At 44.4% G+C, this 22,614-nt stretch overlaps 1 protein-coding gene across 1 annotated transcript; it reads left to right on the top strand.

Annotated features, from left to right (window-relative positions):
• Positions 1–69: 69 nt before the first annotated feature.
• TRIB2 (tribbles pseudokinase 2) lies at positions 70–21,412 on the top strand. The gene is made up of 4 exons (XM_075049118.1): positions 70–171; positions 1,141–1,553; positions 5,562–5,854; positions 19,043–21,412. The coding sequence occupies exons 2-4, from the start codon at positions 1,284–1,286 to the stop codon at positions 19,509–19,511; spliced, it is 1,032 nt and encodes a 343-aa protein (XP_074905219.1). The 5' UTR covers positions 70–171; positions 1,141–1,283; the 3' UTR covers positions 19,512–21,412.
• Positions 21,413–22,614: the final 1,202 nt, after the last annotated feature.

Raw genomic sequence — 22,614 nt, 5'->3', positions numbered from 1 at the left:
GGCGGGGCGGGCGGCCGGGGCGGGGCGCGGCGCGGTGGGCGGCGGGGCCGGGCCGGGCCGGGCCGGGCCGGGGCGGGCGGTGGCGGCGGGGCAGTCAGCCTGCGCGCTGGGCACCGTGCGGGCGTGCGGCGGCCGGCAGCGAGGCACGGAGGCAGCCAGCGTCCCCGCCACGTAAGTAGCTATTAATACGCCGGGGGGAGACGATGCCTTGCTGAAGGGGAGCGGCGCGGCCATCCCTTTCCTCCCCCTTGTCCTACCCCCAAGGGGGAGAAAAAAGAAAAAAAAAAAGCCAAAAAAAACCGAAGCAGCAAAATCTGCTCCCTGCAATTTCTTTTTTTTTAAACGATTCCAATTTATTCCGCACTCCCGGCCTTTCGCTTATTGCCCTTCCAGCCCCTGCAGCAAGAAGTCAGCCCCCTTCTCGCCGTGCTGGTTTTTCTTTTCTTTTCTTTGTGCGTGAACTACACTAAAACCGCCGCGAAGGCAACGAGCCCGCAAACAAAAATCCCGCTGCGCAGTGGAAACGTGCGAGCGTTCCTCTTCCCTCGCCCGTGGTTGCACTTTTTGTTCTGTCGAGGCGGCCACGACAACGACAGCGCGTTTCTTTTCGCCAGCGCGGAGCGGTGCGCGCTGCCCCGCGTTCCGCTGCCGTTCCCCGTGCCTGCGCGGCTGCCGCCGCCGGGGCCGGGGCGGCTCTGCCGAGCCTCCCGCCGAGCCGAGCCCTCTTTTGTCGGCCCGGCCGCTGCCCGCTCCAAGTTAAATGCTCCCTCGGTATTTCGCGGGGCATTTTCGGAGCGCCCCGGGCGCCAGCGGCGAGGCTCACGCGCCATCTACAGCCCGGCGGCGGCAGCGCGGCTCTGCCTCGCCGTAGGAGAGAGAAAGGACGATCCCCGCTGCGCGCAGCGCGTTACCTAACCTTTTGTTTTCGCCCGCCCTGCGCGCCCCGCGGGAGCAGCGGCGGCCGCCGAGGCCCGGCCGCGCCGCTCCGCGCCGCCGCCGCCCCCCCCCAGGCACCGGCCGCCGCCGCCCCCCCCCCCGCTGCCGCTGCCGCCGCCGCTCTGTTCCGCGCCGCTCCGCTCCGCGCCCGGCCGCCGGCGGGAACAAAGGGCCGCGGGCTGAGCGCTCTCTCCCTGTGCCCAGGACGCGGCGCTGAGGCTGGTCGCCCGCCGCCGCCGCGCTCCCGCCCCCCCCGCCACACAAAGGCAGCCGCAGCTGGACGGGCGAGGGACCGCGCTCCACGCCAGGGCTCCGGTGCAGCGTCTCGGCTGGTCTTCTCCATACTCATGAACATACAAAGGTCAACCCCTATCACGATAGCACGGTATGGGAGACCGCGGAATAAAACCCAGGATTTCGAGGAGCTCTCGTCCATACGGTCCATCGAGCCAAGCCAGAGTTTTAGCCCGAATCTAGGGTCGCCGAGCCCGCCGGAGACCCCGAACTTGTCGCATTGCGTTTCTTGCATCGGGAAATACTTATTGTTGGAGCCTCTCGAGGGAGACCACGTTTTCCGAGCCGTACATCTGCACAGTGGCGAGGAGCTGGTTTGCAAGGTAATACCTCTCCTCCTTGTTCTCCCCCCGGGTTAGCCTGCTGTCGCGTGTTGGTTTCCCGTGTCTTGCAGGAGGGCCGAGCTCAATTATTAAACAGTTGAGAAACAAAAGGCAGGGAGACAGCGTTAAAGGCGCATCCTGTAACTTTTCCCTCTCTCTAGACAATGGCCACGTTATAGCGGTGGCCCGGAGCCAGTTCTGCCTTTTCCCCGGAGGATATTGTTCTGGAAAGAGCCGTCCTTTAAGTAGGTCTTAACGTGAGTTCAGATCAGGAGAAAGCCTCATCTTCCCCACTCTCACTTTTCAAAATGGAGTAGGGAATCCCCAGCTAATTTTAAGGTGTTGGGACCTGCTGGCTTCCTCGATTTTTCCTCTCCCTTGTTCTGTGAGTTGGGGTACCGAAGAGGATGGAGAAGCGGGGCGGGGGGAGATTGCCAGCAGCTTTGTCTTAGAAGTGATTTAAAAAAACATCCACGTCGAATTAAGCAGCCTGAGCTCCCTCACTGTGGAGGTTGTTTGCAAACAGCATCCTCCCCCATTGCACAACCGAGCAAGAATAAAACCTGCACACCTACGGTTTTTAGAAGAGCAGACAAAATAGCTATCCCACTCCTCGTAGCCTGCCCGCTTTTCTCTGCCTCCTCCCAATTTGCTCCTACTATTCAAAGGTGAGCTATGGGAAAAAGAAACCCCTGTGTGTGCACATCTGTGGAGGGATGTTTTTCTCTTTTCGGGCTGAGGGAGTATTTTCCTTTGTTCCTAAATTCTGATTCTCATTGTCTGTAGTGACAGACTTATGCCCGGCAAACGGAGGCAGTACCCAGTAGTTGTTTTTATAACTACGTAGCAAATTGCAACCTTGCAAGGCACGCTGCAGTGTTTGTATTGTTCCCAAAATATGGAGTTGTGCCATTTGGCTGTCTTGGGCAAATTTCTGGTGTCAAACTAACTGCGAAACGGAAAAGTAGACTTATTACGGCTTATTTGTGTTTTGGGGATTAATGGTGGTATTACTGACTGTTTCATACTTTCTCATACTTGATTCATAAGAAGTTATGAACTAGCCTGTAGCAGGGAAGTGAAAATAATTGCTTCTGTTCGCTATTTGTAAAGGTTGGAGTTCAGAGGACAATTTAAATATGCTTACTGATCGAGTTATGAAACCTGATGTTAAGGCAAGCTAGGACTTTGTGTGATTATTTAGGGGGAAAAAAGGGCCCGTGACACTGCAAAGGACTAATATTGCATGCTGAACTGAATGCTTTTGTTACTAAACTGAAACAGAACATGAGAATTTCTAGAATGAAAGCCCTGCTCGGTGCAGTAGTACAGTAGTACAGCACTCTAGGACATTGGCATCTTTTCATGAAATAAACAGAGCCCACAAAGCTGCTGCTCTGCCTGAAATTATAGGTGAACTTGCATAGCAAGTAGTAACGCGGGGGCTATGCTCTTCTTTGTTTCCTGTTTGGTTTGCAGGATTAAGGCACTGTTTTGATAACAGTATGAACAGCGTAACTGCAGCTCACAAAGGGTGGACTTTATTTTTTTTTTTCCTTCCCTTTAAGCTGTATGTTTTTGAGCCGGTCCTGACATTTGAATAGTATCAGTTTTTCCATATGTGCGAGGCACTACTAGCTGTGCTCCAAAAATACGATCTCAGCCTGAATTGCTAGTTTGTGAATACGCAGTTGTCAGTCCTGAACTCGGCTTAATTTAATGCGGGCTTTAAAATGCCTGCAGTATCGTGACTACTATTTGTCAAGTAGCCTTCCGGCTAAGAGACCTGCTATCTGGTATCTTATTGAAGATGCTCTTAGAGATTGCTTGCAGAAACATTGGTTTGGATAACAGACACATACTGATGATTCTCAAGATTCATTTGGCTGCACCCACTGACTATACAGATGCCGTTATTTGCTTCAAGGCTCTGTGGCATCCAAACAATGGTAACTTCTCGCTTCCAATTCCCAGCAAGAACTAAATCAAACTGCAGCTTATTGGACATTTGCTGAATTGAGGCCAGGGATCTTAAAAGCTGTGATACAAAGAAGCCCTTTATAAAAGGTATGGTAGACTGTGGCAGTATGATAGCTTCCCATCTCCCCCCTTTCAAATGTAGTGCTGGTACATATCCAGACCTACTTACTTAACGTAGTCTGAGAACCACAAAATGTAACTAATTTATATCAGGATAATCTGGTTAGGAGAGAATTCCGGAAAGGCTTTTTTTTCACATGAGGGTTTGAGCTGCGTGAACGTTTCTACTTAAATTTTATTTTATAGCAGCCGCTTATACAAGAACCATTCACTTACAATGCAGTAGTTACAAGTTTTGAGATCCAAATGTCAATGAATTCTCCTCTGGAATGAATTACACACCAGGGATTTTAGCAACACTCCCTCCCCACCCCGGTTCTGCTTCCCTGGTGCACTGTGTCGCCAAAATGCCTCAGTGCTAATCTCCCCCCGTCACGTAAAATGTGTTGGATCTGTTTGGCAGTCTGCCTTTAAGGTTGGTTTTGCCTGTGCCAGAGTATAGCAGCACAGGTGTGGGGTGGGGTGAGAAAGAGGTGTGCGAGGAGGGGGTGTCCCAGTTTCTTGGGGTTTGGGTCCTTTTCTGCGGAAGGAATTTGTTAGGATTGTGCTCTGTAGCGTTAAATGACTCGGGTTTTGAAGCCTCAGGTAGAATTTTGATCGAATGGTATCTCTCTCACTCAGTTTTGAAAGCTTTTTAAAGCTTCAAAGAAAGCAGGGAGATGTGCTTCTTGGAGAGGATACAGATACCCGCTATTGGAATACAAATACTAGAATAGAAAAAGAAGAAAAACAATTGCAGTTTAAACCAGTTGGGTAGAGACCTATACCAGTTCTTCATTTTTATGTTCAGTTAGAATGACACGTGACTACCTTAAATTCTTTTTACCAAAGTAACAAAACACCCAAGAGTAAGTTACATATTAATCGAATCTTTATGCTGGTGGAAATGCTAATTCCTTGCTTTGTAGTACCTCTGGAGCAGGTATGATTAAGAATAACAATCACTCCTATGAATACTTTGCTCATATTCTCTTTTAGCACACTGACTTCTGTTATTCTCAATGAAGTCTTTATTTTTTCTTGTAATGCGGGCATTTCTCAATTGACTCAAATACTGAATCATTTGTCATCACTAGATTATAGTAACTTTTTATATTTGGGTTTCCCAGCAGCCGTCTTTAATTCTTACAGCTCATTCATAAGATCAGTGATAACACACTTACTAGTAAAGGGACACTTTGCTTTTAGTGGAGCACTTGATTGAAATGCAGAGAGTTCAGGGTAGTTTTGTCTTTGCCTTTTGAAGGATGTTTGTCTGCACTCCAACAGGCAGGGCTATTTCCCGGGTTGTCCTTCTGATCTTATAAACAGCCATTGTAAAACTGAGACTTTGAAAGTGAAAGTGACTTTGCTGTTTGTCGGAGATGAAAGAAAGACAGGAAGTAAATATGAATAGCAATAGATGATATTCTAAACCTGAAAATCCTTAAGGCTTTAATGGGTTAATAAAATCAAGAGAGAGAGGCATTTGTATCAGGGTGCATTTAATATGATGGCTTCTCTCAATACAAAGCTACTGGCTGTATTCTCTATGAGTTTATTTGGATGGAAAATAGAAGATAAACACATTTCCTGAGTACTGCCCTTATACGTCGCTGGTCTTCACAGTTTAATTCAGATTACGTTCTCAATTTGATGAGCTATTAGCTAATGAAACTATATTCTTGCTACAAGTTTTGAAGACTAGCCTTTCCTGTCAAGGTTACTCGTATCTTCTGGCTGCGGCTGTGTAGTCTGTTTTGTTTTGTCCTCAGTGCCTTGAGCTTGTGACATCCTGTTTACATCGGTGCAGCTTCAACAGCAGCATAAATTGTACTCAGAGATGGTTCTGTTAACAGAATTAGATGTACCATAACTTCACCGTCCTCCGTGTCGCTAACCCTGGCTTTACTGTCATTATTTCTGCAGGTGTTTGATATTGGCTGCTACCAGGAGTTATTAGCACCATGTTTTTGTCTGCCTGCACATAAAAATATCAACCAAATTACTGAAATAATTCTTGGGGAGACAAAAGCGTATGTGTTCTTTGAAAGGAGCTATGGGGACATGCATTCATTTGTTCGTACCTGCAAGAAGCTTAAAGAAGAGGAGGCAGCCAAACTCTTCTATCAAATAGCTTCTGCTGTTGCACACTGCCATGATGGTGGACTGGTACTGCGAGATCTCAAGCTGCGAAAGTTTATTTTCAAGGATGAAGAAAGGTAAGAGTCTCCTTTACTTTACAGGTGGGGGTGCCTGAGGTCAGGTATTCAGTTACAGGATGCTGTGCCCTTCATTGTCACCGTACCATTCGTTTGTGGTACGCAAGGTGTTACACCTTCTTTATTTTCCTCTGCAACCTGATCACAGGATGGATGTGCCATTTTACCTTCTGGCTTAGGCTTTAAAGTAAGTATGGAGTGTGGTTTGCATCTGTGCCTGGCCTCTGCATCTCCACCTAGAGGAGCACCCTCATTCCTGAGGAGGGGACATCTCTGGGAGGAAGGCGCTGCAGAGATGGCTGGTGTAAGAGCTCCGCTGTCATGAATGCTTGCTGGTGTTAAAAGAGGAAAGGAGCAAAAGATCCAGTATGTTAAAGAGGGTTGGGGACTGAAATAGCTCATTCCAGTGAGGAGGCTTGAAGAGGAAGAACAGCTAAGTGGTTAATGCTGACGCAGGTTGGAGGGAAGGGCCATCAGTGCTTCGAAGGACTGCTTTGAGGACAGCTGCTTGCTTTCTGTGCTGGAAGGGTCTGGAGGCTGCTTCTGAGAGTATTATGTGGTCACTACTCAGACTAAAACTGCCCTGCTGAGTGGGTGCCTGTTTTTAGTATGAGCTGTTGTGGTACTTGGGGAACTGCTTCTTTTCTTTTCTTTTTTTTTTTTTTCTTTTTTTTTTTTTTTTTTTTATTATAATCTCCTCCCTGCACACCCTCCTCTCAATAACTGAGTGGTAAATGATTTGGGGAAGGAGTATGGGAGGACAGGGAATGCAGTAATGCTGGATGCTCTGGGTATATTGTTGAAGTGATATTCCTGATGTTACATCATGTGTTTGCTTGCAACTTCCACATAAGGCACCGGAGTAGTAAACACTGCCAGAGTAATGTCAGGCTTTCAGAGAGGGATTAAATTGGAAGATGACCATTATGAAAAAAAATGAAACTAAATGGGGACAGGGCCTGCCTTTGTGCTTCTTCATGTCTTGGTAGAGGATGGGGAGATGTTTTTCCCTTTTAGTTAAATCCTATAAATTGTCTGAAAGCTTGTTCAAACTGTTGCAGAGTGAAATGGATGTTCTGGAGAACTTTGTTAAAAATAACCGGTGCATATCAATTCTATTTGGGGCTGTTTGGGGAAGTTATAAGCAACAGCTGAGGCACATAAGTTTTCTACAGGCTCAGTAAGTCCATGATCTGAGAATTAGAAAAAACTAATACACAATTCAGTCAGGAAAGAGAAGTTCCCCTGGCCATAAAATAAGTGACATCCATCTACCCTGTTTTAACTATTCTCTACTGAAATTTTATCACAAGCTGAGTTTTGCAAAATAAACTTCTCCTTTTAATCTCCTTACAAACTGAAAAATAAAAGACATCTTTTCACTTCTTAATTCAGTTCAGCAAATAGCTATTCCTTATTTTTCTACCACAGCCCCAATATATATGGTTACCCTTTTCTTATCTTCAAATAAAAAAGCCTAAAATGAAACTAGCTTAATGTCCATTCAGGCGAGTAATGCAAAGCTGAGAGATGTAAACTGCACTTTCACAACTTTTACTCCGAGTTTAATAATTAAACACCATTATAGCACCTCTGATGCAGATAAGAAGGAAACTTGTAGAAAATAGTTGAGGGAGGGATAGTTTTCTGTCATAGCTGATAACGTCCTAACGTTAAAATGGATTTTTTTTTTCTTTTCCTGGGGATATATGCAAACTTCTGTGGTTTTGCATGAAGGACAGGACTTGGAAAAGCCGCTGCAAGTGAAGGCAGTGTGAGCTGAGGGCAGTGCAGTGGGAGCAGCTGTGGGCCTGTGCTGAATGCTTTTGAACTCCTACCCTGCCGCTTACTAGGAACTGAATGCAACGTGAGGCACAGGGCCAAATCCTTTAGCCACCCAAGAAGAGTGGTGCGTACTATAATAGCAGTGTTTGCTTTTATGAATGTTTTTAACGTAACTGTCATCTGCAAAATCATACAGTTACTCACTTTTGAACAGTGTCTTCTAATTATACAATAAGTCACTTTAAAGGTCAAAGAGGACTTGCAGGTTATTTTTAAGATAATCGGAGTGCGGTTTTCTCTGGATGTAATGTTGATTTGTAAGTAGAGAGGTATTGTAATCCTTTCTCTGCTAAATAAACAGAGATGAAATTGTGCGAGATAGTTGCTGTTTGGTTCTGTTTCTGTCTTTTTTCACATGCTCAGATCATCAGAATGTAATCAGTCATCATTTTCAATCTGCTGCTATACTTAGGCTGAAAAATCTTCCTGGTCCTTCCGGGTTCACGGAGATGTTTGTGTGTTGCTCGCACCCCTCCAAGCTCACATTTCTGTGAGGATGCCGGCGTGCCGAGCAGCTTGCTTTTCAGAAGCTGCCATCGCTGGCAGTGCCTGGGAGACGGGTGCTGCACAATCTCTTGCTCTTTGATACTGGTAATGAACCAAGGGGGAAGAAAAGAGGTGAAAATGATGCTTTGAGAAGTATGTGTGAACTCCACTGCTGCGTGTCGCCTGTTCTTCAGAGCTCTTTCTCAGTAGTTCTTTTCTGAACTATTTCTTCAGGTCTGTTTTTCTGCAGTTCACCTTTAGTACCTACTGCTTTGAAAGTTTCTCTTCTCAGAGACTCTCACAGCTTTTATTTTGGTAGAAGAAAAGATGGGAAATATCCGGCATGCAGGCAACACATGAATGGAAAACTCGCTGCTTCCTTTTTTTTTTTTTTTTTTTTTCAGTAAGATACTTGTCTGCTCTTAGCTGAGAGCTGCCAGACTGGAGGAGCTAGAGAGAATGTGAATAATACATGGAAGCAGTTCCATTCGTTCAAAAAAGAAAATCAATTAAAGCATTTCTTAGTACATATTCCTTCCATTGATCCTAATGGTACCTGGTAGTTCGATATGAAATTGGTGCTCCTGGAGTTTTGCAGACAGGTGCATACTGCATTGAAACTCTTTCCACCCCACTCCCATTATCTAAATTACAGCTGGAATTTGCAAAGATTCAGTCTCCTGACCAAGCAGTGTCATGAGTGCTCTTTGCTCCTACTGATGTCGCTGCTAAGAATGCATGTGATGTTCTCATGATGTACTAAGTCAAAGGTAGACTGTGATGGTGCGTTAAGTCTTACTCCTGCATGTGTGTAAATACATCAGCACTTAAAATGAAATCCAAAATCCCACAGTGTGGAAACAAACAAAACCAATTTGTCTGTGTTTCAAGGTACTTTACCTATAGCTTCTTTTAATCCTGAACTGCAGAAATTTTGAAGATACGGTAAATTGCATTCCATGAAAATGATGTGTGCTGTTGCCAAGCACCTTGGGTCTTTTATGGTGGTTTTTTGTTTTGTATAAAAGAAGGTTAGGGGGTTGTGTTTTGGGGGGGGAGGTGTGTCTGTGGTTCCATTTGTAAACAATAGGTGAAATAGCCAGTCTTGTAGTATTGAAATTTCAGAGTTAAGCTTCTTAAACCTGCAGCTGATCTTGATGAAGCAGAACTTCTAAGGCATTACAGCATGGCTGGAAATGTTTTGTAAGACTGGATTAGCAAGCAGCAGCACATCCATTAAATGAGGGCAGTGACTTTCAGAGCACTGAAAATATGGAAAACAACACTGACTTGCCATGCTGAGTCTCACCAGACTTTCTAAATTAGCTGTAAGATTCTTGAATACTTTAAAAATTGGGTCCTTAACCTTCTAAATAAAACTTGAATCCAAAACAGTGGAGGTGAGCTAAGGTAAAAATTGTGGGTTTGTACGTTTTCTGCCTCCGTCCATGTTGGTAATTTTTTCTTGTCCTAGCTATTAAGCCAGGTCAGTGTTGATGTTGTGAGGCTCTTGCTTTTGATTATTTTTGCTGTGGTCATGTCATGGTATTTACAGTTTTCCTTGTACAGCCTGTCCTCATAGTAGGCCCTTGGGCAGAGCGACTGTGCCCTTCTAGCTGGTGTCCCACAACGATGTTGCAGAATGGGCAGGTCTTTTTGGGTTTTGCTAAAAATAGCACTATATGCAGTATATAGCTAATAAAACAGTTCATCAGTCTGATATATAGCAGATGCTTTGAGAAAGAGCCACCTCAAAGATCTCAGAATTAAATCAAGCATTTCTGTGTTGGTTGTTCCAATGGTTTTCTTAATACAAGAACATTTCTGCTGTCAGGGAATTATTAATTTCTTTAGTGCGTTTTTAAGCCTTTAATTATATTAAAATACTAGCTGTCGTAATATTTGAAGCTTAAAGACCTTGTACATTCATCATACTTGTTGAAGGGAAAATTAAAATAATTTTGGTATTTAGATATTGTAATTTTCCTGTATTCTTTGAGTAAATATGAGGCAGGTGGGATTCAATAAAAATAAATAGAATTTGACAGTTTTTGCTCTGCACCGGGAGAATGCGGCCAGTACAATACACTAATCTAGAAAGCCTGTGTTAGCATAACATATTTATTTGGTGCTCTTAGAATGCTTTTTTTTCTTTTTTCCCTCTAGAATTTCTCAGCTTTGAGTGGATGATGCTTTAAGGTGACCTAGTTATGTTGTTTGCAATCCTAGTGATACAAACTTGATCCCACAAAAAAATACGGAATGCATATACCGACCTTTTTCCAAGTAGACCTTTCATTTTCTTATAATTGGTAGTAAGTTTCCTTCCCAGCATTTGTCAAATTTTAATGCGGTCAGCTGCTTTTTCCCTGTGGTGTTAGAACTTGCTGTTTTACTTACAATTCTATAGAGAACAGGTAAGTTAACGCTTTCCCTAAGTCCTAGAAAGAGAGTGGAAGGAAATCAAACAAAATAGGAGTGCTCTTTAAATACCAGAAGATTTAGAAATAAAACCAGTCTTCATCTGTTTTTGTCATTTAAGTACTTCACAGTACCCTGAATGGGGCCACAGGACCAAAGAACATAACTTCTTCAATAGTGGAGAACCATAGGTCAGATTTCAACCCAGAAATTACTATTCCTAGAATATGGGGAGGAAGGCAGATTTCTTCACTGGCAGCAAATCTCTGCTGTCAAACTTAGGACAGAGGATGAAGCAGTTGCACAACTGTTTTCCGCAGAAGGGTTCGTGCTTCCTTTTGCCTTCATGTGGTTTGGCTACTGAGCCTCTGTTTTCTCCCGGTGTTTCTGGGAGCAGTGCACTCTGGATTTCTTGGGTATGTGGTACCCTTCCCAGCGGGGCATGGGAGGCTATCTGCAGATGTCGAACATCACAGCGGCCCTGTGAAGTGATAAATCTTCCGAGGGCATAGATGGTCATAGAGGTTAAGTGCTGCACCTAAGGTCATAAATGAAAGCAAGAGCCGGGGAAAAGTTGGCTGCTGGCTGGCCCCGGGATGAGAGCAGGAGCTCCAATGGACCTTGAGTCAGCTTAAGGCCCTTCAGTGAGACCTGAGTGGTGAGAGCCTTTGCTGTAGTACCCAGCTGTGGAGTTTGCAAAGGTTTCCTTGGGCCCTGCTATATTTTGGTATTTGGCTCATAGTTTGACCTGTATCTTTTCTTCTTCACACTGTCTTCACTCTTTTCCCTTTGCAGCTTCATGCACTCGCTCTGCTGAAGGGTGCTGTTGAGGTGCAGCCCAGTGCCATGCTTGGAGCAGGAGGGGAGTCCTGCCTGGGGGCCTGCGCTTAGGCTGGCCTGCACTGCTGCAGGTTGTCCCCATGTCCTGCCCAGCCTCCCCAGCCACGCTGTCTTGACTTTCTGAGAGGTGCCTCTGGCTGAACAGTGTGTTACCTGTTGGCTGCGATGCCTGCCATGGGTGGGTGCCCATCATGAGATGCCCATCACAGGATTGATCTTTCCACTGATAGATGCTTTGCAGTCCCTGGAAGTAGATGTCTCTTGAGACATCTTGCATTAAGAGTTCAACGGCTGGTCATTTTGAAGACCTGAAAGCCTCCATCCGTAGACTCGGTGCAAAATACTGCATGTTGACTTTTGAGCAGAGATTGAGGACGTCTGCAGATGTCTGTGCTGGGCGTGAGGGGGGGAGGCAGGGAGCCTGGCTAGCAGCAGCTGCAGTGAACGGTCATGGGGAAATTCTTCTGCTGCCTTTTCTTCTAATTGTCTTTATTATCACACTGTGAGATTACTTCAGGCTTGGGAGGGAGAGGAAAAGTGGAGATTGTAAACAGGAGCCAACCTGGGGCATATTTAGTCTTAAGCACCTGCTCTTTGGTAGATGTATATTGCTTGGAGGCAGGTTTACAGACATCTAAGCAAAAGGTTTCCAGTGGGGTTGTGAAATAATGGCCCTGCTTTATCTTAGAGGTGCTGAGCACCCACTGCGGGCTCAGAAAGTGTAGGGCTTTTTTCACAATATGCAGTTATGTTAACAAAATAAAATTTTGGTCTCCTTTCCCTGTGCAGCTTCACTGTGCATCGTATGAAAAGACCTAGAAAAGATGGCGAACACAGCATACAGTTGGCAGCAGAGCCTTTTAAAACTCTGACCTTCAATGTGATCTAAAAAGCTAAAAGTGAGGTGAAGTAGCTGCTCTGAGCCAGATGCTCATCAAATAATGGACTCCTCGCAGTATTGTAACCGAGCCCCTCTGTGGAAGGGTCTGCATCAGATTTCAGATCCTGCACCCCAACACATACGTTGCTACCTACCTACCTACTTTTTGGGTTACGTGTTGTCTCCTTAGGCAATACGGGCATGGAAGAAGCTAAGCACATGGCATACAGGACAGGCTGTTGCCAGCAACCCTATTTGAGTGTTGTAAAGCTGAGGTCTTTGGGGCCCCAGCCCTTCCTGGAGGTGCGTGAGGGGGTGATCTTGGACCATTTTTTTGATGTGGAATTCTGCAGGAAAAAAGCCAGCTTAAAACAAGTTAAAAGCCCTAAGTTGCTGGGTCCTGCATGTCAGGAGGGGGGTACGCAGCAGGGCTGAGTGTGCTGGTAGCATCCCTGTGGAGGAAGGGTGGGGGATATGTAATTTTTAGAGGCTTCCTCATTCTGCGGAAGTACCAATGAGGGAATCTTCCCTTAGGAACAAGGTTCATCCTGTAAACCAGTGCTGCCTGCGAGTCCCAGTTGTCTTTTGAAACATATCCTTGAGCCTGTTTCATTATGCAAGAGATGGTTTGTCTGACAGCCTTTGTGCAGGGTTTGGGGTTTTTTTTTCCCCTGAAGTTGTGTAGGATGTTGTGTGGTGAACTCCCAGGCTGTGTGCTGTTACGCACTGGAAGGGATCTTACAGTGAAAGGAGCAGGATTTAAATTGATGGCATAACATTTCCCCTCTGATCCCATATGCCTCGCTGCCCTCGGAGGAGATAGGGTAGTTCTGAGTTCAGAATGAGTCTTTGCACCAAGCTGCAAATCATCTGCACGGAGTTTCATTAGCCGCCTTCCCCATCTCAGTGTCTCCATGACGGCAGCCTACTTCTGCATTATTTAGGAGAGATTCCCTTAGTTAAAAAAAAAGGCAATTGGCAAAAGATAACTGTTTCCAATGTCAAGCTTCCCTTTTATTTTTTTTTCCTCTTCTTGTGACTCTAATAGCATGATTGCATTCATGCTTGTCTCTCTTTATGATGGGGTGCTAGCAACTGACCTTCATTAAATGACCTGTAAATTATTGGCCACATAGGAGCAATCCCTGATCTGCTGGACAGTTGATGGCTTGAGTGCCTCTACCTAGGGAAAGGCTTTCCTGGCCTCAGTCAGAGTCATGTTGAAATATGAGATAGCATTGCTTGGGTGCCTTCACTTTTTTTTTTTGTGTGTGTGTAGGGAGGAATATTGTGAGGCACCTCTTTCCTTTAGAAGTTGCTGGTTTATATTTACCTGCAGACATATTAATAAAATGGCAATTCAGATGGCAGCAACAGTTGTTTTCTGATCTCTGGAGGTATGAGGCTGCTATATAGAATCTGTAAATCTGGATCATCTAACTTGGACCCACCCTGAATAGCAAGTTGATGGTGTACCTGGAGTGGCCATAGCAGGATGGCTCCTTCCATCTTCTCCCAAAGCAGCTGATGTGCCTGTCATCTGGGGGTGGTGCCGTACTAAAATTGTGGGTCTGGTCTGCAGTTAGGGTTTCCAAAATGGTAGTGGTGGCTCAGCTGTGGTTCAGGTGTTATTTCCCATACAGATGGCTTTGGGGACAGACTAGAAGCAACTGCTTTCATTGACTCGGGCATGGGCTCCTTTACTACTGACTGTTTATTCACTGCAGTGGAGATATTTTCCTCTGAAATACTCAGACTTTCAGTCAGTATTTCTGCTTTAAATGTTCCAGACTTTTTTTTTTCTTCTCCTGCCTTATGAGCTTAGAGCCCTCTGAATAATTCCACTGATTTTGGTATGGAAATTGTGTTTGCTTTTGGAGAGCAAGTGTGAATGCCGGGTTCTTACAGCCCTGGCTTCTGTGTCAAAAGGCAGGATAGCAATTTGCCAGTAGCCCCTAAGCTCTGCAGTGAGGAATAATGCGAATCACTCTGGAAAAAAAGTGTAGGATGTGCAACAAAGCTGTCTGCTAGAGACGGGTGCTAACTCAGGAGGTTGCGTTGAAGAATCTTCTGGAAGACGTTTAATTGATTAGGTTTTGTTACATTACTGAAGAGCAAAGTCTGAATGCAGTCAAGTAATGAATGGCATATTGATAAGAAATTCAGAGTGGTATTGTTTTTCATGGGTTTCCCTGACGGTTTCTATGGGGACAAAGACGCATTTCCCGTCTGAGTGCTGCTGCTGCCCTCTGATTGCACTTCTGTGGTTTCATTCACCAGTAATGGGGAAGCATTCATAGGCAGAATAGCTTCCCCTTTTTAAATAGCCATGATTCAGGGTTGTATTTTTTTTTTAATGCATTAGACTAATGCAGTGTTTTATCAATGATCTGATAGATGCATAATGCTCTTTTTCCAAGTGCTTATTCAGGGTCTGCATTAAAACTTGAAATTATGTACTGTAATTACGTAAGCCTTGACAAAAGTCTTTGTTGCCCTACAGTATGTGTACAAAGTGATTCTCATCCGGCTTTGGCAGTAGTTTACATTTGAACTTTAGGGATTAATTTTGTTGCAAACATTTCAATGGTTGAACTCGAGTGCTGATGCTTTTGGAAAACTTTTTTTCTCTTGTGGGGGTCCTTCAGTTGACTGATGTGAGTTAATTATTTAGAGAATAAGAGTTTTTTTAGAAATGTGACTTAAAAGAGAGAATGATTTTTGTTTGTCCTTTTTCTGCTCTGTGATGGGAGGGCACTTCAAAGCTGATTGTGATTTCACATCTCAGTGTTTGGTTTTGAGTCTGTCCCTTGCCTGCCAAGTGTCGAATTTATCGTTGTCCGGTTACTCTGCAATTGGATTCACTCCCCACCCTTTGCTGTGGACGTTTTGTATTCTCAGAAACTACTTGCAATTTTGAGGGTCTGTTTGTTGTTGTTGGCTTCTATTCTTTTTCCTGGATATTTGATTTCAGTGTTTCCTCTGAGAGAGAGTGTGTGGGGGAGAGAGAGATTGCTTCTCATCCAGTGTGTCTCTGCATTTCTGTGTATTTAGACTCCCCTCTTTCCTGTTCCCCTCCACCCCCCTTCCCCCCCCCCCCCAAAAAAAAAAAAAATATCTCTGGCTTGCAGAAAACAGAGCTCTTTTAGGCAATGCTTGAAAAGTGGAGGAAGGGAAAGCCAGCCAGAGCTGGAAGCTGTTTCTCGCAGAGATGGGGTGCTGCGTGCTGGGAAATAGCAGTTCCTGAGCCAGGCTGCTCCTTTTTGATTGCCTGAAAAAAACCAAACGTGAAATGACTGCGAAAGGGGAGTGAGACTTGCCATTTACACCTGTGCATTACCCAATTGTAGTGGGATTACAGACTGTTCTGTATGGGAGGCTGAGGCTCGTGAAGTCATCCGTCACTGGTGAAAAGAGGCTGGAGTGGGTCTCGCCAGCCCCGGTGCTGGCTCGCGGTGAGGGGTGCTGGCAGAGCCGAGCCAGGGCCCTTGGCAGCAGCAGCTCGTGGGCACTTCTGTGCGTTGGCTGTGCCGAGCCGGCGAGCCCTTCCCTTACTCCTGCACTCTCCTTGCTGTCAGGATGGAAAACCTGCGTTGTCACCTTCTGCAAAGACGCCCAGCCTTACAAATGAAAATGGGAACCCCCGAGTTGCTTCTGGTGGTAACTGGGAGGGGGAGAAAGTCACGCTGAGGCTGTGTGTCTGGCACTACGTGCTCAAGAGGTGCGGCTCCTGGAGTTCGCGAGGGAAACGCGTGCCTGCGCAGAGTGCTGTGGCCGGTGCCCTACCTGCGCTGGAGCACCGCCTCGTTGCAGAGGAGCCATTTCACCACTCGCACCTTGTATGCGAGGGTGTTACTGGTTGAGGGTTTGGGGGCTGGCAAGGAGGGAGGAGGAGGACTGAAGGTTGTGCTTTTGTTTAATTTGGGACCTTTTGTTTCCTCAAAGCCTGTCAACTCAGCAGGATGAAAAACCTGGTTAGAGTGTTTGCTTCATTTGGCCACAGCTTATGGAGGAGCAGGCAGATAAGGGCCAGCTGTTGTTCCATTTGCTTACTTAAACAAAACCTGCTGTAGCATGCACGGAGGGCTGCAGGCTGCAGCACCTTGCAAGAAAAGCAAGACAGAGATAAGGCTTTTGTATGCTGCTTCTGTTTTATTATCAAGAAACGATTTCTCTTGTTGGAGAACAAGGTGATTTTTTTTTGACACACCTTGCAGTCTGCTCTTTGTTGTTTTGTACTGCGACCATTGTAGAAAATAAGAGATTAGGGAATTCCAATAATTTTCTGTAATATAAAAGCTTCTCGTTGAACTGTTTCTCTAAATTCTTCGGCAGCTCTCAGAAATGTAAAATAGGATGGGACAGTAAACAGCGTTTCCCTGCGCTGTTGACCCTGGGATGGCAGGAAAGCATGTGGGGGGGGTGAATTCCCTCCTGTAAGTTGTTTATAAATAGCATGCTCTGCCCTGCTCCCTGTGTGTGTGTGTTCTGCTTCTGTTAGCAGGAGTGAGTCGATGCTTTCCTGCCTGGCAGTTCAGTGACTTAATGCATGTTTGAGTAGCTGGCCTCACTGTTTTATTGCTACACATACTTTTCTATGGAAAAACTGAGGTGGGCTATGCAAATGGAACCACAACTCATGTCCCTGCCTTCCCTTTCATTTCCTCCTCTCTGTTCCCGGCCCTCCTAGGTGTGTTTTTTCTCTCTGGGCATTCCTCCTCGCTGCTCTTCCCATGCTGTGCAGGTGCAGTAACGTGTCGAAGCTGAGCGCCATGAAAGGACTCTTCTCTAGTCACTCTCCTGTTTTGGACCCTCTGAGCTCTGTACCGAGGGAAATTGCTGTGGTCTTGATAATGGTAGTTAAATTTCTCCTTGCAGCCAGCTTCCTGTGTGAGGTATTGCTGCTGTAAAGTATTGTTTGAGTGCTAATGAGGGGTTGTCCATTGCCAGGAGAAGTGCTGTTAGGCTGGCAATGGGTAATTAATCAGGAAGCAGGTGTGTTGTGCAAAGCCCGTCAGCATCCGCACTGGAGGAGAAAACACTGGCCTATTTAAGAAGAGAAGGAGCTGCCTTGACGCACCGTGCTTGGAAGCCAGGTATTCTGAATTCTGTATTTATGACTTCCTGATTCGAGGCACGTTGCCAAAGGGGCTTTCACCTCTGCTGGTAAACGTCTCTAGCTGTTGAAAAGGTCCAAGTGTCATTATGAGAGTTTATGGCACAGTTGCCTCGGGAGTACTCCGCGGAGTAAAATGCTCTTCTGTTGGTTCAAAGAAGATAGTGCTGAGCTGCCCTGGAACCCGGTCTAAGCCAGAGCTGGCCCAACTGTCTTTTGCAACTCGGGCCTGAGCAATGTTGTCTTCTGTAAACATTTAAGAAACAGGGCTCTCCTTGTCTGTTTTAATGCCTGTTAAATGATGTGCTTTAGTCAAGAGATGCGAGTTCTGCTTTCTGGGATGAAGTTCAGTCCCTGCCTGTGAATGTCTGCGGTATGGGAACGTGGCCATGACACAGGGATAAGAGTGATCCTACAGACCGGTGAGGCTGAGGGACGAGGACAGTAGTGCCTAAAGTTGAGTTATGATCCTGAGTTGTTGAAAAGAAAGCCTGCACTACTGCTAGGTCGCTCTTCCATCCAGATGCACGGGACAAGGCCTGCTGCGTTGTAGTGATTCTGCTCTCAAAACTAGTCATTGCCAGGAAATAGTCGAAAGGCTAATCAGTAATCCTTTTGGATGCCTTTAACAGGGACAGATTTTTAAATATACTTACAGATGATAGCAGTGAGAATTTAAAAGGAAAGAAAGGTAATGTTCATCTAGTGCTATGACAAGCAACTCAGCATCATTTTCTATGCTCCTATGTGATATCAATAAGGGAAGAAAATTCTCTTGCAGCGATAATTACTGCAGCACGATGACAAGTTCACGGTGCTTTGCAGGCAGAAGGAGTTTGCAATCTAGGTAAGGCATCCCTGTCATCTCTCTACAAGCCCTTTTCTAGCCTTCTCTGTTCATTCCAACGAGAGGATCTCCTTTGGTTCATCTGGGTAGATAAGCTTGCTGTTAATCTTGGCAGCATTCAGCTCACCTGACCTCCCTTTGCCCAGAGGTCTATTTAGGAAGACTGAAATCTGTTAAAATTGCTCTTCCTTAATGCTGGGATAAAGAAAAATGTTGGTTGGTCAGAGGGATCATTTAGGGTCAGAGTGACCATTTTATTCCTGTTGGACCTTGTGGAGTTACAGGTGCAAGTAACTGCTCAGCAGTGTGAAGGTGTCAAAATAACCTTGTCTAGTTAGGGTTAGGCTTGTATTTGGGCATGCGTCCTACACTAGAGTGCAGCCAACACAGAAAAAATCTTGAGGTTTAGGTCTCCTTTTGGAAATCATGTCTATGTAAAATTTACCAAACACATGAATATGGCAATTATTTTTAAGACCTTGCTAGTGAGTTTACCGGACATAACTGTATTTGAAATCTTGTAGCTGTGTGTGTGACAATATTCCCTATATGTCTCTAATATCTCTAACCAGTATAGAAGAGACAGTATTGCTTATCTGTAACAAGTGCTGTGAGTGGGACTTTAAACTCAGGCACTCCTGCGGTTGTTGAGTTTTGTAGAGTATTACTATTATAACCATGTAACTGTAACAGCCAGGAATTTGTGTTTTGATGTTTACTTACCTTGATGGTTTTGGTCTTTTTTGCCTGCAGGACTAGAGTGAAATTGGAAAGCCTAGAAGATGCTTATATTTTAAGAGGAAATGATGACTCTCTTTCTGATAAGCATGGATGCCCAGCCTATGTGAGTCCAGAGATCTTGAACACAAATGGCAGCTACTCTGGCAAAGCAGCGGACGTATGGAGTCTAGGTGTCATGCTTTATACCATGCTAGTTGGACGCTATCCTTTCCATGACATTGAGCCTAGTTCCCTCTTCAGCAAGATCCGTCGTGGGCAGTTTAACATTCCAGAAACTCTATCCCCCAAGGCGAAATGCCTCATACGTAGCATACTGCGTCGGGAGCCATCGGAAAGGCTGACTTCACAGGAAATTCTGGACCATCCGTGGTTTTCTACAGATTTTAATGTATCGAATTCAGGATATGGTGCTAAGGAAGTATCAGATCAGCTGGTGCCTGATGTCAACATGGAAGAAGACTTGGACCCATTCTTTAACTGAGCACAAAGACTGGTGTTCAGAAGGTACACAACCTGGAGATGGACACATGAAGGAGCCCTTCCTGACCGTGTTAAATCACATCCTACATCAGCCTAGCTTGGTAGCAAAAGACACTCAGAGGTCCTCGGATTGAGAAGGAACCTCCACAAGGAGCTAATATAACAAATGTAGCATGGGGACAGATTGGGGGGGCGGGGGGAGCTTGCTATCAGGTTAGATTGATTTGGAGGAGAAAAGGCAGCATGGAGCAATTGTAGCTTCTCACCTTTTTGGAGCCAAGGAGACTGCACATGCCGATTCTGGTGCAGCTGTATCACTCCTGTTTCTGTTCCATTAAAAATAGTGGTAACTCACAACAAATAGAAACTTTTTTGCCTCAGCTCACATCTTGGCATCGCACTGTTAGATATTTAACTTCAGCCATTATTCAGGGAAAGTACAATTGGCTAACATTTTTTTAATCAGATGTCTAATAATTAATGGGATTAATTTAAGAAAAAAATTAGGTGCACAAAGACGGACATGAAAAGTGGGTGCTAAAACCAAACAAAATTTCAGTTCATGTCTCTTGATAGCTATTTTCAACTCATTTCTTCTAAATAAACTACTTAATATTCTTGTCAGGAAATGACATTTTAATGCTTTGTTCCCTTAAGGGGAAGTAACTGTCATTTAACAAGCTGTTCTGTTTTGTGTCAAATGGTTTGTTGCAGGAAGCTATTATAACTCAAACTTCCAGATGCATTACTGCTATAATAGGGAAAAAAAAAAGAAGAAAACTGTATAATTATTTTTTTTTTTAAGATATGAGATACTGGCTTCCATATCTGCCATGCTGCACGTATATGACTAGAGGGGGCAGAAAGCCCTTAATCGTGTCTTTATCTGAGAACCGATCTCTTCTTTAACTGACTGGCCCACGTGTAAATAGAGGGCTCTTTATTATTGAGGAAGAGTATTGTGGGTTTTTTCTTTGAATTCCTCTCAACTTGGGAAAAGAATTGTTTGGGTTTGATTTTTGTTTATGTCCAGAATAAGAAATAAGAGGGTATTAATAAGCTGAACATTTATATTACAGATATTCCTCTTGAAACATACACAGTAATATGCACCTTTTGTATTGTCAAGACTTATTCTATTTATTGAAGAAAATGTCACAGTAGTGATGTATTAAGCCAGTACTTCAATTACGGGTTGACTTGGGATGACATGTTACATGCTGTAGTTAACACACTTCTTTTCTGTTCAGGTATTTCTGTCCCTAAATAACTTTTTATTTAGCTTCTTTTTCTAGATAGCTTTATTTGATTTAGACTGGCAAATGTTTTTATTACTGCTTTTATATTGCTGTATGATATTGAAATCTCTTGGCATAAATATTTGTGTTTCCAGTACCTCAGTTGTTCTGATATTACTGCCTGTATACGTTTTGTGAAGTGGTCATGTTTTTTGGGTAGGTACATGTGGACTCTGTAGTATGTAAATGTTACTTGAATTTGTGCTTAATTATAGTATGTGGCATGTGCGTACAGCTACTTGGCATTTGACGTATGGATGCTATTTGCCTGCCTTGCAGGAAAGTTATGGTCCCACTCTCAAGAGGATGATGTTTCACAGTTCTTATCAAGAGACAAAGCTAGCTGCAGCTGACCTGCCTTGGTTCTATTTTGGTAACTAAGAATATAAAGGAGTAATGTTTTTACACTCTGAAGATGGTGCTGTGTCAAGAAGGACTTTTTTTTATTTTATAAGTACCTTATAGGAGGAAAGATTGGTGATGTGCATGGTGGGGTTTTACTGCCTCTGGTGCTTTGTCATGTATTTGGTTTAATGTTTTTGTCCTAATCTCTTCAATAAATAAAATTGTGCATATTTAACTAAACTTCACTGGTGAACGATGTTCTTACTGAATGTCTGAGGTGCTGCAGGAGTTTGTTTTGTTAGGATCATTTAGCTGGTATTTTTTGTGCTGCTAACAAGCTCTTGCCAGACCTGTGAGCTGAGAAAGCTTAGCACTTATATTTACAAGGTAACACTGTAAGCCTTTTCATCAAAAATTTTACTGTTTGCTATGAATGAAACTGTCTTTTATTTTGTTTGTTTTCTTTTGGCTTGTCCCTACCACTTATCAAGCCCATTTACCTTTTTCAAGGAGGGTATTGAAATGCAGTGAGAACTATGTCTTTTTGGTGATGGAGGCTCTTTGGCTGATGAAGAAAGAGACCAAAATGGAGCAAGCTGGCACTTGCACTTTCCAAAGTCCTAGAAAAATGTGCATCTTGCATTTGCACCTCAATTCTAGAAAGGATGGATCTGGAATAGCACCTCCTAATTTACTGTCTTTTATTTAAGGCCAGGTTCTATTTCTGTCGTTCATCTTGAATACTAATTTATAGATGCAGATAGTGAGATGACAGAAGTGCATGTGGAGTAATGAGGTGCTTTGTGAACACAGCAGGACAGATGAATCCTGATCTATTAAGAAAAGACCACTTGAATTGGGCTTTGATTTGAAACAGGATGCAGTCTGTTTTCAGCAGTTCTATAGTTTGAAAAAGCTATAAGCGGCTCATGATCACCCCTAAAGAAACCCCCAGCCCCAAATCTCTCCACCTGAAAATAAGAGTATAGCACCAAAACTGCTAGCAGAGGGATTACTGTTGGGCTGGCTAACTTTGTACTACATGATTTCATCCTAGGTAATTCCTGGCATGTGTTGAATATTTCAGTTGGTAGGTTGAGAATTAAAACCGTTGATTATAGCACCAACCAGAAATGTTATTAACATGTAGAAAACACTTGAAGATCAGTTTTTAAATGATCTGTATGCCTGCAGCCAAAGTTTAAATTACTTGAAACTCTTTCAAATCAAACTCCCACAATAAATGTGCTTTATAGAAAAAAGCAGATTGTAATCAGTCATAGAGAGAAGGGGAGGGGGAGCAGTGAGGATTTCCCTCTCCCCCACTAAAACTTATGTGAGCGGCTTCTGTTCTGTTTGGGTGGAAGTAGTTAGACCTTATTTTACAGCAACCAGCACGCTTGCTTTTTCACTGCCAGTAATTACATGAAAAATGTGGCTGACTAATGATTGCTCGTTTGC

Source organism: Buteo buteo, chromosome 17, assembly GCF_964188355.1.
Source record: "Buteo buteo chromosome 17, bButBut1.hap1.1, whole genome shotgun sequence".
In the NCBI taxonomy this organism is placed as follows: Eukaryota; Metazoa; Chordata; class Aves; order Accipitriformes; family Accipitridae; genus Buteo; species Buteo buteo.
The sequence above is the reverse complement of the archived record's forward strand: the minus strand, read 5'-3'. Positions and strand labels throughout refer to the sequence as shown.